Source organism: Equus quagga, unplaced genomic scaffold (genome assembly GCF_021613505.1).
Source record: "Equus quagga isolate Etosha38 unplaced genomic scaffold, UCLA_HA_Equagga_1.0 146_RagTag, whole genome shotgun sequence".
NCBI classification, from domain to species: Eukaryota; Metazoa; Chordata; class Mammalia; order Perissodactyla; family Equidae; genus Equus; species Equus quagga.
This window is the reverse complement of record NW_025796728.1, coordinates 3474963-3490730: the sequence shown is the minus strand read 5'-3', so window position 1 is coordinate 3490730 and position 15768 is coordinate 3474963. Positions and strand designations below refer to the sequence as shown.

Here is a 15768-nt window from a genome sequence, read left to right as displayed (position 1 = left end):
ACGTATTTTATGAAGCCAGAATTACCTTGATACCAAAAGCAGACCAGGAGACCACAAAAAAAGAAAACTACAGGTTAATATCCTTGATGACCATTGTGCAAAAGTCCTCAACAAAATATTAGCAAACTGAATTCAACAATACATTAAAAGGATTATATACCATGATCAAGTGAGATTTATTCCAGGGATGCAAGGATGGTTCAATATCCACAAATCAATCAATGTGATATACCACATTAATAAAATGAAGGCTAAAAATCATATGATCATCTCAATAGATGCAGGAAAAGCATTTGACAAAATTCAACATCCATTTATGATGACTCTCAACAAACTGGGCATACAGGGAATGTCCCTCAAAATAATAAAGGCCATATATGACAAACCCACAGCTAACATAATACTCAACAGTTAAAAGCTTAAAGTTTTTTTTCTAAAATCTGGAACAAGACAAGGAGGCCCACTTTCACCACTTTTATTCAACAAGTACTGGAAGTCCCAGCCATAGCAATTAGGCAAGAAAAAGAAAAGGCATCCAAATTGGAAAGAAAGAAGTAAAACTGTCACTATTTGCAGATGACAAGATACTATATATAAAGAATACACCAAAAAAAGTATTAGAACTAATAAATGAATTCAGTTAAGTTGCAGGATACAAAATTAATATAAGAAATCCATTGCATTTCTATACACTAATAATGAACAATCAGAAACAGAAATTAAGAAAACAATCCCATTACCATTGCATCAAAAAGCATAAAATACCTAGCAATAAATTTCACAAAAGACTGTACTCTGAAAACTGTAAGACACTGATGAAAGAAATTGAAGGAAACACAAATAAAGATAAACCATGTTCATGAACTGGAAGAATTAATATTGTTAAAATGTCCATACTACCAAAGCAATCTATAGATTCAATCCAATCCCTACGAAAATACCAAAGGCATTTTTTACAGAACTAGAACAAACAATCCTAAAATTTGTATGGTACCACAAAAGACCCAGAATAGATAAAACAATCTGAGTAAAGAACAAAGCTGGAGGAATCATACTCCCTGATTTCAAACTATACTACAAAGCTATAGTAATCAAAATAGTATGTTACTGGCAGAGACACACACATAGATCAATGGAACAGAATAGAGAGCCCAGAAGTAAACCCATGCTTATATATGGTCAATTAATCTACAACAAAGAAGACAAGAATATACAATGGGGAAAAGACAGTCTCTTCAATAAATGGTGCTGGGAAAACTGGACAGCTGCACACAAAAGAGTGAAACTAGGCCCAGTGGCACAATGGTTAAGTCTGTACACTCTGCTTCCACAGCTCAGGGTTCATGGGTTCGGATCCTGGGCACTGACCTACACACTGTTCATGAAGCCATGCTGTGGTGGCATCCCACATACAAAACAGAGGAAGATTGGCACAGATGTCAGCTCAAAGACAAACCTCCTCAAGCAAAAAGAGGAGAACTGGCAACAGATGTTAGTTCAGGGCCAATCTTTCTCACCAAACGACAATGAAACTAGACCACTGTCTCACACCATATACAAAAATAAACTCAAAATGGATTAAAGACTTGAGTAAGACCCGAAACCATAAAACTCCTAGAAGAAAACACAGGCAATAAGCTCCTTCACATTGGTCTAAGCAATATTTTTCTGGATCTGTCCCCAGGCAGGGGCAACAAAAGCAAAAATAAATAAATGGGGACTACATCCAGCTAAAAAGTTTCTGCACAGCAAAGGAAAGCATCAACAAAACAAAAAGACAACCTACTGACTGCGAAAAGATACTTGCAAATCATATATAAGGGATTAATATCCAAAATACAGAAAGCACTCATACAACTCAATATCAAAAAAAACAACAAGCTGATTAAAAAATAAATGGGCAGAGGACCTAAATACACATTTTTCCAAAGAAGATATATAGATGGCCAACAGGCACATGAAAAGATGTTCAACATGACTAATCATCAGGGAAATGCAAATCAAAACCACAATGAGATATCACCCCATACCTGTCAGCATGGCTATTATCAAAAAGATAAGAAATGACAAGTATTGGCAAGGGTGTAGAGAAAACAGAATCCTCAAGCACTGTTGGTGGGAATGTAAATTGGTGAACCACTACACAAAACAGTATGGAGGTTCCTCAAGAAATTAAAAATATGACTTAGCAATTCCACTTCTAGGTATTTATCCAAAGAACACAAAAGCACTAATTGAAAGATATATGCACATCTATGTTCACTGCAGCATTATTTACAATAGCCAAGATATGGAAACAACCTAAGTGTCCAAAGATGGATGAATAAATAAAGAAGATGTAGTGTACACACACACAAACACACACACACACACACACACACACACACACACACACACACAATGGAATACTACTCAGCCATAAAAAAAGAACGAAATCTTGCCATTTACGACATGGATGGACCTTAAGGCTATTAATGATAAGTGAAATAAGTCAGATGAAGAAAGTCAAATACCATATAATTTCACTCATATGTCGAATATAAGAAAAGAAAATAAACCAAAAATAAACTCATTTTATTTTATAAAAAATAAAGTAAATTCTCTATACAGATGGTTACCAAAAGGGAAGGAGTTTGGAGGGGTGAAAGGGGTCGACTGTATGGTGACGGATGGTGACTAGACTTGTGGTGGTTATTGCCTTGTAGTGTATAGAGGTGTTGAGTTATAAAGCTTTACATCTGAAACTTACACAAAAACACAATTTTAAAAAATTTTAATTAAAAACATTACATATATATATAAATAATAAAGGAAAAGGGTACATCCAGCTTCATATGGCCATCCACCAAAGAGTTCCAAACGTTACCAAAACCACGCCAATCCTAGGACAAGCAAACTACCAAATCAATCCTACCTCCTTAATCAGATCAACTCAAGAAGGGAGGTATGTCAGCTGAAGACGGGGGAAAGAGAGAGGGAGAGCTAGCAAGAAAAAGAGGACATATGTACTGAATCCAAAATTCAACAAATAGCTGTTAACTTGAAAAAAAATTTCCTCCCAGTAATTAAAATAATATTAAATTGAGAAATAGTTTCCTAAAATGTGAATATAATTCATCTGAGTTGCTATTTTTCCTCTCCTTTTATCTACTTAAATCTAAGTAGCATTTCTAATTGTTTAGGCTTTCCATGTTCTTCAATACCCACCCCTCAAAGTGCACACACACTCACTTGGTCGCAGTGCCACAATGGACTTGCACAGCTTCTTTCAGCTACTTGTTTGCCACAGACACACTTTTGTCTACTAACTCGTGGACAGGGTGGACAACTTCCTAAAATCACAATGATAAATTAGCACAGAAACATTATAAAAGCAAGAGAGACTGCTTTGACTTTAGCGTAAAGTGAGAACACCTGACAGGGATGACCTTTTACCTGCGTGACACGGATTTTCACATTTATGCTGTCCACAAAGCAACTTCCGCCCACATGGCAGCTGACAGGACCATTCTTTGGCACTGCACCTACGAGGGATAGGTTTTGCTTTCTTACAGTAACAAGTAGTTGTGACCATCTTTGGACAAGGAGGACAGGGACCTGGAATCCAAGGAAATAAAAAACAAAAAAATCAGAAGTTAAAAGTTAAAACTTTCAATTCCCATACCTACCAGTAATTTCCAAAGCTCTCCTTACTGACACTTTAAAAGGCACTCCCTTCCAATATTTTCTTATGCAAAGTGAAGTTCCGAGTTCAACTTTCACAATTTTTTTTTTCGCCTTAACATAAGAAATAACCACCCACAAGAAATTAGAAATGTAATATATAACTCACCTGGATGACAGAGGAGTAAACACTTATGGCCACAAGGAGGTTTAAATTCTCTCTCACACACTTGGCCGCATGAATGAGGCACAAGCCATGGATCTAAAGGTGGGTCTTCTATTTTCCCACAATAGCAATAGTACCTACTAGGTGTGTCAGATCGCTTGTATTCAAACCGACATTTTGGACTACAAAAAAGAATGAAATTAGTGGAGTTAAATTTCATTTTTAAAAGTGACATGAGAGACAGGAATATAAATATAGTCAGTAATAGAATATACTCAGTTTTATGTTAATGCACTCCCTGCTCCATCTTTATATTAGTAAAAAACAAGACTTTACTAAAACCCGTTTCAATCATCTACAACATCTGTCCAATATAACGTCCTGAGATGATGGAACCATGTCCAGTACAGTAGCCATTAGCCACATGACTAGTGAGCACTTGAAATGTGGCTAATACATACAACTGAGGAAGGAACCAAATTTTTTATTTTATAAATTTTAAAAAGTTAAATAACCATGTGTGGCTAGTTGCTACTGTATTAAACAGCACACAGCTGGCTACAAAAAGAAAGTAACATCAGCTTTCTACTAACCACTTGAACTTTATTCTTGAGATGTTCGTTCCAATTTTTATAAAGCACAATGTTTTACAAGTTTGGTTGGGTGGTTTACAAATAAGCAAAATATATTAGCAACAGCAAACGGAAGAGAGAATCAGGTTATAGGTAGAGAATATGGCAGCAAGAAACACAACTAAAATCTAGAATTAAGGGGAAAAACATTTGAAAGCAAACAAAGAATTTCATATTTCTCAACATCCAATACAAAATAGATATATTTCAAATGGGCCTAAGTCAAAGAAAAGTTCAAATAACGTTTCACATCTCTGCTTAAGCAGAAAGGTTTTCACCTAGCAAGATTAAAACAAAGCAGTCTTGGTCCTAGAAATGTTAACCTTCAGATCTATCAAATTCACTTGTAGATCACAGATCATTCTCAAAAGATGCTTTAACCCTTACTATCTCCTAGACAAACGAGTACATTAGTGTACTCTACTAGAGAAACAGTTTTACATCATTGCTTAAATTTCTTTTGTATCATATACAATATATTTTCATTGTCCTGAGAACATGTTCTGTTTCCAAATAAACACCACATAAATATTCAGGATAACCAAAAGACAGCTGTTCTTGTAATTTAACATCAAAAACAAAATACCATGTCTCATGTGGAATAACTAGAAATTTGTTGGAAGAGTTAAAATTTTCCTTTACTAAAAAAACGTCTGCCATTCCTCTAAGCTAGTGGGGAGGGGAATGTGTACTTCAAATAACCTTAGATAGATGGCTAAAAAGCAACCCACTACACCTTAAAACTGCCCATCAACACTGAGACTGAACTGTTCCAGGAGACTGGGGGAGGTGAGGGCAACACATGCAAATGCATGAGTTTTATTTAAAACAATGGAATGCCAAAAAGGAAATGTAATTATATCATACCTTGTATAAACAAGTACTATCTTAGTAAAAACATGTATTTTAAATATTTGATTTTCACAAAACAACTAATTTAAAACTATTAACATGTTCATCAACTTCTAGCTTCATCTTCATGAGGATTAAACAAAATCCAGAATAGCCACTTCTTTTCTTTCTTAAAAAATGTGAAATATAGGGGCCGGCTGAGTGGCGTAGTGGTTAAGTTGGCACACTCTACTTGGGTGGTCTGGGGTTCACAGGTTCGGATCCCATGCACGGACCTAGCACCGCTCTTCAAGCCCTGCTGTGGTGGCATCCCACACAAAATAGAGGAAGTCTGACACAGAGGTTAGCTCAGCTACCATTTTCCTCACAAAAACAAAACGTGAAATATGGAATGCAAAAGTTACTATAAGGTTGAATTTTTGTTCCTTTTAGATTTAAGCAAATAGTAGTAGTTCATTCCTCTCTTAACTGGTACTTTCCATCCCTTATGGCAAAACGACCACTTAAATTAGAAAGTGAGAAGAGCAAGGGTGAGAAAAAGTACATGTAGGTTTAAATCTCTAAAATTAAACCAGAATATCTAGTTTAATTCTCGTCCTATTAAACACTAAAACCCCTCACAAATAAATAACATACAGTAGAAAAACAAAACAAACTTTGAAATTTTTTATTTTATTTTATTTGTTTTTGGTGAGTAAGATTGGCCCTGAGCTAACATGCACTGCCTATCTTCCTCTTTTTGCTTGAGGAGGATTGTCCCTGAGCTAACATCTGTGCCAATCTTCCTCTATTTTGCATCTGGGACACAGGCATAGCATGGCTTAATGAGCAGTCCACACCAGGGCTCCAAACCCACAACCCCAGCCCACTGAAGCAGAGTACATGAACCCAACCACTACCCCACCAGGCTGGCCCTCTAAGACTTTGAAATTTTAAATGGTTTCAGAGAAGCTAATATTCAATGACAAGAAAACCAACAATATCTCTAAAAGTAATATTATAAGAGAACTCAGGAGAACAGAAGAAGTACTCAATTTAGAAGTCAGAAATCCTAGGTTTCAAATCCTAGCAGCACCACTTAAGGGTAAGAGAAGCCTGAGACATCATTTTGCTTCAATGAACTTCAATATCCCCATTGGTGACATGAGAATAAAATCTCCCACGGATGGCTGAGAATTATTTTTACAAAGTAACTAGTAGGTCTAAAATGTTTTTGAAAAACTACACTATCACAATTTTACAAATCTATCAGTATTTATGGCAATATGGGGAGGTCCGATATGGATCCAGGTTTTCTGATGCCTAAATCTTATACAATTTGGGGGCCTCTGTTAAGAAAAAGAACACAAAATTACAAATATAAAATTAGTTACAAAAGTGAATATTTATGTGAACACAGAGCCCCTGAAATTTATACTTCAATACTTTGACAATAAATCTACCTTCTGGGCTGCCAGTACGGATAAATTTTTATTGTGTTTATTTAGTAGAGATACAACTTTTCTACTCCCCAACTCTTTCTAGAAATATAACAGAAGTTCACAATCAAATATTCATCAATAATAAGCCAAACTAACAAAATAATTGTAGAAAAATTGATGAGACTGGATACAACACACTTGCAGTTTTGAGAGAGTTCAAGAATAAAATTCAGAAGCCTATGATCAAAATTGGGTAGACGGCAGTCTGGTATAATGTGATACTAATTAATGTACACTAATAGGAAATCCAGAAGAGAAGTACCAGAATTATGAAGAGTTTAGTCCTACAGAATTTTAAAGAAATGAAAGTTCTTTTCCAAAAAAGTATAATTAAGGAGTTGTTTTGCAGAGGAAAATATAAAGTCTGAATGATTTATTAGTTATTGAAAGGAACAAGTAGTTATACAAATTGGGGGCAGAGGGAAGCCATTACCAAAGTCCCATAACTTCACAAACCAAATGATTAATTGAAGGTCCAACATGAATCCTGAAACTGCCAATAAAACAATTTATGAGCTATAATTTTCATTTATTTTACAATTTAATATTCCAACCAAATTAGAAAAGTTACCAAGGCCAGGAATAATCTCTCTTCCCAAAATCATCATCTGTCAAAGGAGAAGATATCAGAAACTGGCTGTCTTTAGCCCACTTCTGGATACAGGGCATGTGAAATATACAGAAACATCCTGAACAGCTCCAAACCTAAGACAGAGGTATCAGAAATTAACATGTATGCAATGGTTTTCTTTGATAATTCCACAATACTTTAAAATGAGCATCACACTAAATTATTTTGAAGAGCTAGCTAAGGAGTAAAGAAAAAAATCTTGCCTCCCACTATAATAGCATAAACATTCTTTATAAAAATTTATCTCAGAGGCCGGCCCCATGGCTGAGTGGTTAAGTTTGCGCACTCCGCTTTGGCAGCCCAGGGTTTCATCAGTTTGAATCCTGGGCGCAGACACGGCACCGCTCATAAGGCCATGTTGAGGCAGCGTCCCACATACCACAACTAGAAGGATGCACAACTAAGATATACAGCTATGTACTTGGGGGATTTGGGGAGAAAAAGCAGAAAAGAAAAAAAAAAGAAGACTGGCAGCAGTTGTTAGCTCAGGTGCCAATCTTTAAAAAAAATTTATCTAAGTATAGGACACTTGCAAGAAAAATATTATTAATCACCCAGATTCATTTAGAACTACTACTAACATTCTGGATGGCATCCAATTTTTTCGTATATTTCATACTTTTCAAAAAATGAGGTCACATGACTGATATGTAACTTTATAGTCTCTTCTTTTAATATAGTATAACCATTTACCCTTGTCAAACACGTTCATAAGATATGATGTTTATAGCAATACAGTATATCCTGTGGATTTATATATCATAATTTTTCTAACCAACATCTTCTTGGACATTTAGATTATTTCCAATTATAAGTAACACTACAAAGTAATCCTGAAACATAAATATGTACCTATATCCATATACAGTTCTTTTTTTATATAAAACCTATTAATTTAGCACTTAATAATGCTAAATTCTAAACATTAGGTGAGCAAAAAACTTGAGAATATATATATGATTTAAAAACTTAAGGAATAGTAGTAAATTAATTTTTAAAACCTGCCCACACTTTAACTGACAAAAATCAGTTCTCCTTTCATTATAAATTTTCTAACTGTTTAATAAAATCAGACACGTAGTAGACTGCATAAGCTAGCAACAGCATAAAAAAAGAAGTCAACTTCTTAGTCTGGGTTCCCCTCAAAGCAGTGTCTGAAATGAGAATTGGGATGCAGGAATGAGGGGCCAAGATGAGGAAGAAGGAATACAAATAAATGGTATATTACCCACTAAGGGCCAAAGTTCACTCCGACTATGGGCCCTCTGAAGAACCATGTGTGTTCATGCCTTGGACTACCCTTACCCCACCCCCTAGCAGAGAGGAGGCTGGAGCACTCAACGATCAATTCCACCTGGTGGAACGTTGCCCCAAGGGGCATTAACTCCCTTCTGCTTCTGCGCTACACCTGTGTACTACCTGACTTGGTTCCCAAGGAGAACGCACTGAGGTTAAAAAGCAAAAGAATCCACACACATAGTAAGTGTTTAAGGTGGGACTATAACCACAGGCAGAAAGACAATTCATCCACTGCAGCTGAAATCAGAGTAAGCCAACCAGATGTGACGCCAGGCACCAAAGGTACCTGCATCTGCTACCGTGTGCCATCCAACGTATGTTCAATTTCTAACTCACTCTACGTGACCAACTCATTTCATCTGGCCTGATTTTCTTTCTCTAGGCAATGCTGCTATAATGTTGTCATGCGCCGTCAAGCCGGCTCCGAGTCCTGGCCACCCCATGAATGAGTGGTGTTCACAACATCCTGTCCTCAACAGCCCTACTCAGCTTCTGTAGACTCATGCCTATAGCTTCCTTTATGGAGTCAACCCATCTCATACACAGTCTTCCTCTTTTCCTGCTGCCTTCTACTTTCCAAAGAATTCTGCCTACTCATGATGTGCTCAAAGTAAGACAGCCTCAGTTTTATCATTTTTGCCTCCAGCAACAGTTCAGGCTTAATTTGCTCTAATGCTGCAGTAATAGCAGTGGATTAATCTGAGGTCTAAATGTTGAGTCTATCATATTCAGCCATCACTTGCCCTTAATTGCTTCATTAATGCACTTTTAAATTTACATATAGATAACTTCACCATTAGGCCAGAGCACCTCTAAGTACATGAGTTATATCTGAATCCATCTCTCCCCAGTGACCCTAGCCACTTTCCACAGTATCTTCAACACAAGAGAAGCTCCCTAATCAACCCTAAGTGTCACTGCTGGGTTCTGTGTCCTTTAAAGCATGGACCATATATCTTTTGTTAAACCTACTGAAAGTAATGAAATACAGCGCATTTTAACATTTCAGTATTTGTGGGACTCTTTAAAGTACAGATGCTAAAAATGCTTTATCAAATTGACATATGTATGAAAACTGAAGATATTTGCTTCGGTCATATTAACAGTGTTAAAAATATTGAATGCTCACTTAGAGGTAATTTTTTAAATTAAAGATTTACAAAATAATGATCAATTCGTAAATAACATTCTCAAATAAAGCATTTCTAAACAAAAATAAGCATAAGAATAATAAATGGTTAAGTTCTGTAAATGCAAAATAAGGTACTTTGAGAAGATACATTAATAGAGATAAGGAAAAAAACTTACTGCTTGGTTTCTCTTCACTGAAGCAATACAAATTAAGCACGTCATAGCCCCTGCTTGAAAAGCTTCATTTACGTACTGTTTTGTTCGCTCTAATTCACGTGTATCTCCATCTTGAAATTTAAAAATTGAAAACCTCACGTTAACCAACATCTGAAAATAACACAAACTCACTAATAGCACCACATTATGTGAGAAGTGTCCAGCAATGTCAGTTGCTCAAAATATAGGATAAAAATGAGAAGTTTTTAAAAAAAGCAACCAGTGAGCTGCCCAGAGGTCACAAAGTTCATACATTAATCTTACATACTTGATTCAAAAATAGTACCACGGCCTTCTTTCAGAGCATAACGCTATTACAGCAATGTTATTGCTGTTACAGTCCTTAAGCAATGTGGTGGCGGCAGAGCCACAGGCAGGAGAAGCAAGATGTCAATAACACGGCCAGCACAGCAAAAAGCAAAGTGAAAGGAACTGAACGTCAAGCTCTGCACGTGTGTGTGTGTTTCTGTTTCACACACAGAATGTTCTTAATAAAAACTTGTTGAATGAAAAGATCTTGAGGTCATTACAGTACAACAGCCTTGTTTCATTAAGTCACACTCACTATTTCTCTTAAAAAGGTAGAATGAACTTCTTAGGAAAAATTACTAGATCATATTTTCTCTAAGCAATAACTGAGTATTTATCTGCTAGGCACTCTACTATTAGTATTTCAATAGGATTAAATGAGCTATTTTTATCTTCATTTTACAGATGAGAAAAGGCAGGCATAGAACAATTAGGTAACTTCAGTGTGACTCCAAAGTGAGCCCTCTTATCCACCAGGTTACGCACTGCAAGGGGTTACTACAGGAAGGTCCAAGAAATAACACGTGACAGCAAAATGAAAGGCAGAAAAACTACCCCAAAGCACACATGACACCAAAAGGGCTGTAATCTCAGTCCCTTTGGCATAGGAAAAATAAACCTATATGCCTTTAGTAAAGATTGTCCAACAGAGCTCGACTAAGTGTCTAAGAAAAAGTAGATTAACAGCATACAGTATCATACATACGGAACTTACCATGGCAATGCAATGGTTCAAACCAAACTTTAAGTTATCAAAAAAGAAAAATTAAATAAATAGGACACTTGGATAATTCTTTACTTTCTAACATCACCCATGTAAATACAGCACTTAGAAAAACTTGCCCTACCATAGTATAAACACAAATGTAATTTGGGATATAAATATAGATAAAATCACTCCCCAAACTATAAGATATTAAAAAGCCACTAGAGATAATTGCTTTACTTTAAATAAACATCGAAGTTTAAAGAGTATCCTTCAAGGCAGACTTAATAATCATATCGTGTGTGCTTATTTTGCTTTTCAGCATAGCTAGCTTTAACAAATACGTAACATTTTAAATTCCATCTAATTTAACAGCTAACAGGTAAAATAGAAATTAAGAATAAGATGGATTAGGCTTTAACAAAATAAAGTCTAACCTTGTATTTACTAAATTCATGTAAGATTTCTTTGGAAATTCTATCAAAGTTTGGCTGCAGCAATAAAGTATACTGCCCAAGATGTCATGGTAGATAACACGGCATTTGAAGTCGTGCATTTTGAAAAGATCACTCTGGCAACTAAAGAAAAATGAGTACGACGAGACCAAGACCGGAAGCATAAAGTACCAGATAAGAGGTAATTACAGCAGATAAAGCAAGAAACGACCTTGAGCAAGTCAACTAAGTGTCTGTCTCAGTTTTCTCATTTTTAAAATAATAAAAGTAGTCTCTACCTCACAGAGTTACTATGTAGAGTTAATCTACATATTAAACAGCTGTGGCAGCCTGAATTAAGGCAATGAGACTACGTGGGGAGGAGGGAGGGAGGTTTAAGAAATTTAAGAAGCAAAACTCAGCAGGACTTGGTGACAATCAGCTTGCGCTGCTTTCAAGAGTCAATGCTCCGGGCTGGCCCGGTGTCACAGTGGTTAAGTTCGTATGTTCCCCTTCTCAGCGCCCCGGGGTTCGCGGGTTCGGATCCCAGGTGCAGACATGGCACCGCTTGGCAAAAGCCATGCTGTGGTAGACATCCCATGTATAAAGCATAGGAAGATGGGCACTGATGTTAGCTCAGGGCCAGTCTTCCTCAGCAAAAAGAGGAGGATTGGCAGTAGTTAGCTCAGGGCTTATCTTCCTCAAAAAAATAAAACAAAACAAAAAAAGTCAATGCTCATGTCAAGATTCAGAAGGAACGGGGCTGGCCCCGTGGCCGAGTGGTTAAGTTCGCGCGCTCCGCTGCAGGCGGCCCAGTGTTTCGTTAGTTTGAATCCTGGGCGTGGACATGGCACTGCTCATCAGACCATGCTGAGGCAGCGTCCCACATGCCACAACTAGAACCCACAACGAAGAATACACAACTATGTACCGGGGGGCTTTGGGGAGAAAAAGGAAAAAATAAAATCTTTAAAAAAAAAAAAAAAGATTCAGAAGGAACGAGTGCTGTTTGACGAGATGTCTGCCACTGGCAGAGGGAGGAGTGGAGCTGAATGAAACACACTCAGGCCATCTATGTGCCATTCCTGCTCCCAGATTTCTGGCGTGGGCAAGTGACTGGGAAGATTCTGGTGCTGCTAACTGAGATAAAGAAAATATGAGAAGAAATAAGTTATCTTTCAACATATGTTTGAAGTGGCCATGGGCCAGCAAGACAGAGGTATCCATCAGCAAGTTGACTGTGCAACTCTGAAATTTGAAAGAAGGATCACAAACATGCAAAGGCTGTGCTCAGATTAAAAGCATGAACTGCTGGTGCCGGCCCAGTGGCGAAGTGGTTAAGTTCGCATGTTCTGCTTCCGCAGCCTGAGGTTCACGGGTTCAGAGCCTGGGCATGGACCTACACAGCGTTCATCAAGTCATGCTGTGGTGGCGTCTCACATACAAAATAGAGGAAGATTGGCACAGATGTTAGCTCAGGGTCAATCTTCTTCATAAAAAAAAGAACTGCTTTGGTAAAGTCCTGGTCTTCAATTCACTAACATGAGATGGGAACCACCTCATTACTCTGGCATTTATTTTCTTAAATCAGGTGGTCAGATTTCCTTACTTTGGTACAGGCAAAGTGCAGAACACAAAGGAGCAAGAATCAAAATATTTACAGATTTGACACAAAACAGAGTAAGAAAAATTGCCTTAACACTTTAAGATGAAAGTCAGATTAAAAATTAATAAAACTTACAAATGATGAATGCTTTCTAACCAACAGGAAGAAATACTGTGTTACATCACTAAATTTCCTATTCAAAAATAAAACCTGTCTCAGGGACCTAGCACCACTCACCAAGCCATGCTGAGGTGGCATCCCACATAGTAGAACTAGGAGAACCTACGACTAGAATATACAACTATGTACTGTGGGGCTTTGCAGGGAGGAGGAAAAAAAACAGACTGGCAACAGATGTTAGCTCAGGGCCAATCTTTAAAAAAAATAAAACCTGTCTATAGAGTGGTTTAAGCGAGGTCCTCCTGAAGGCAGGAAACTTCTTAAGGTTACTTTCTATGAAGTCCTCTAGAAGCAAGAAAGCTGAAAACCCTAATTTATCAAGTTTTACCTGGCTGAGTCAGACTTCTTAGTCAAGCTTCCTCATCTTGATTCCTCAGCAGATATGGTAAACTCCTTGGAAAGCCACTTGACGATGTGCCATCAATATACTCAGGCAACTAACTAATGTTGATAATACATGCAAGCATGTTTCTAATTAATGACTTTAAGTATAAAATGTGGAAAGTATAAAAGCATTTATATTTATAAAATAATCTATTTTTACACTGAGTACCAAATCCTTCACAGCAGCGTCACTTTGACCCTCCCTCTCGTAAAAATATGTGACTTTAAGAGTAACCCAAATATACACAACATACAATTATATACAACATATAATATGATGGTACATGTCAAACCTGAGAAGATTTCATTAAAAAAAAAAAAGAATGAAAATCAGAAGTTGTAAGATATAAAATAAAGGAATAAAGCCAAAAAATGAAATTGACTTCAAGATACATTTACCACGATGTAAAAGAGAGAAAAAGGAAGAAGAGATTTAAAGAAGTATTCAAAGTCCTCAAGTCCAATCAAATCATAAGCAGAATGACTTGACCCCACTCATGTCACAGGGAGTTCTGGCACCCCCCTCCCAGCTCTCTAATGGAACGCCAATTAAACACACAGGAGAACTTCTAAGGCTGAGAGACACTGCTATTCTATTTGCTTTACAGAAAGATTAGTGTTATACCACATATAACTCAAGTAGTAAAATGTACTAAAGTTCAACTCTATAACACAAAAATGTTCATTTTTATGATGCAAAAACTATTCCATAGAGAGTAAGGGTGTTTTTAAAAAGTCAGGAATATATTTTCATTGATGTCAAAAAAGTTAAAATTTACAAGACCATACAGTACCTGTCTGAGTAGTGTAGGTTATAAACGTATTAGCAACTATTTTCCCCCGTTTTCCCTCAAAATCTTCATCTCCTTCTTCTTCAGAGGAAGAGCTAAAGTGTTCTTCAACAAGTTTTTTGGCTGCAGCTTGATTAGCCTTCTTGATCTCCTCAAATTTCCTTTGAGACATGAGCTCTGCTTAAAAGAAAAAACATTGAGCTTCATTTCCACCAATCTCTCAAAAAGCAAGGCATGATGTACCAACACACTGCTTTAAAATACAGACTTAAAAGTCACCTTTGGAGCATTCTATTTTACTACCATGAAAAAATGTATTTTCAAATTTCTTGCTACACAACTAAAAAACAATACCACAATAAAATCTTTCACTTTGGTTAAATAGCCTGCTAAACATGGCAAATTGTTTTAGAAACAGAGAGACTAACAAATCAATGAAGAAAATTAGAAAAGTATGATAAAAGTATCAAAAAACTAGTGATCAACCTCAAAATAAGGACATTAACAAAAATTACAATAGGATGTTTAACAGTAAATTGTACACAGTGATGGGTGGGGAAACAAGCCCACAGAGAACACCTCAGAATCAGTGGAGGCCCGTGCTTTTTCAAACCACCTTCCTCCAAACTACAGCCCAGCCTGGCTTGGCCCACCAAAGACTGCACAAACAATATTCACGTACACCCACTATGTTTATAACCTGCTTCTAAGAAAGCTCAAGGACTTCCTGCCTTTATTAAACGTGGTCACAAAACATACATATTCAACGTTAATCCACACAAAATGTTGCTCACATGGACAATGTGCTTCTCATAACAAATTCATTCTCAAAAGAAATGTTAACTAAGCTCTGGGTAGTTCTTCCACTATGCTCTTTAGCACTGTCTGTCCTTCTCATTTTGTTCCTTGGTTAAATAATAACGCAAAAAGAATCAGATTATTTCATAGCACATTCCCAATGAGACTTCAAACTCCTCAAGAGCCAGGAGCATGGGAATTTTCTTCAAGCACTAAGTCGGTGTTAATGAACTCTTATGGACAATAACTATAGTTTAAGAAAGGAACCACAAACACACTGAACTGATCTGAATTCATTAGTGCCCATATTGAGAGGATTTTAAATTTACTAAATTAAAATTCACTTTATGCTTGAAACTGATGAGCCATTACCGAGATAAAGTTTCTTATCTCAGGTGGTGTATTTGTACTTAATGATATTTTATCTTTTATTTCCCTCATGAAATGTTTTCCTTTTCTTGTTGCAGCCAGTTTGGTTGGAGATTATGT

At 36.7% G+C, this 15768-nt stretch overlaps 1 protein-coding gene across 4 annotated transcripts in view; it reads right to left on the bottom strand.

The window, feature by feature from the left end:
- LOC124232997 (NF-X1-type zinc finger protein NFXL1) overlaps positions 1–15768 on the bottom strand; it is a 55898-nt gene that overhangs the window by 38138 nt on the left and 1992 nt on the right. For 2 of the 4 annotated variants that reach the window (XM_046649993.1, XM_046649995.1), the window contains exons 3-8: positions 14485–14661; positions 10033–10142; positions 7366–7499; positions 3833–4011; positions 3436–3597; positions 3232–3332 (exon numbers count right to left, since the gene is read on the bottom strand). In XM_046649993.1, the coding sequence (XP_046505949.1) occupies positions 3232–3332; positions 3436–3597; positions 3833–4011; positions 7366–7499; positions 10033–10142; positions 14485–14661 (863 nt within the window). The remainder of the gene's footprint in view (positions 1–3231; positions 3333–3435; positions 3598–3832; positions 4012–7365; positions 7500–10032; positions 10143–14484; positions 14662–15768) is intronic. The other 2 variants (XM_046649994.1, XM_046649996.1) reach the window with 1 other exon arrangement.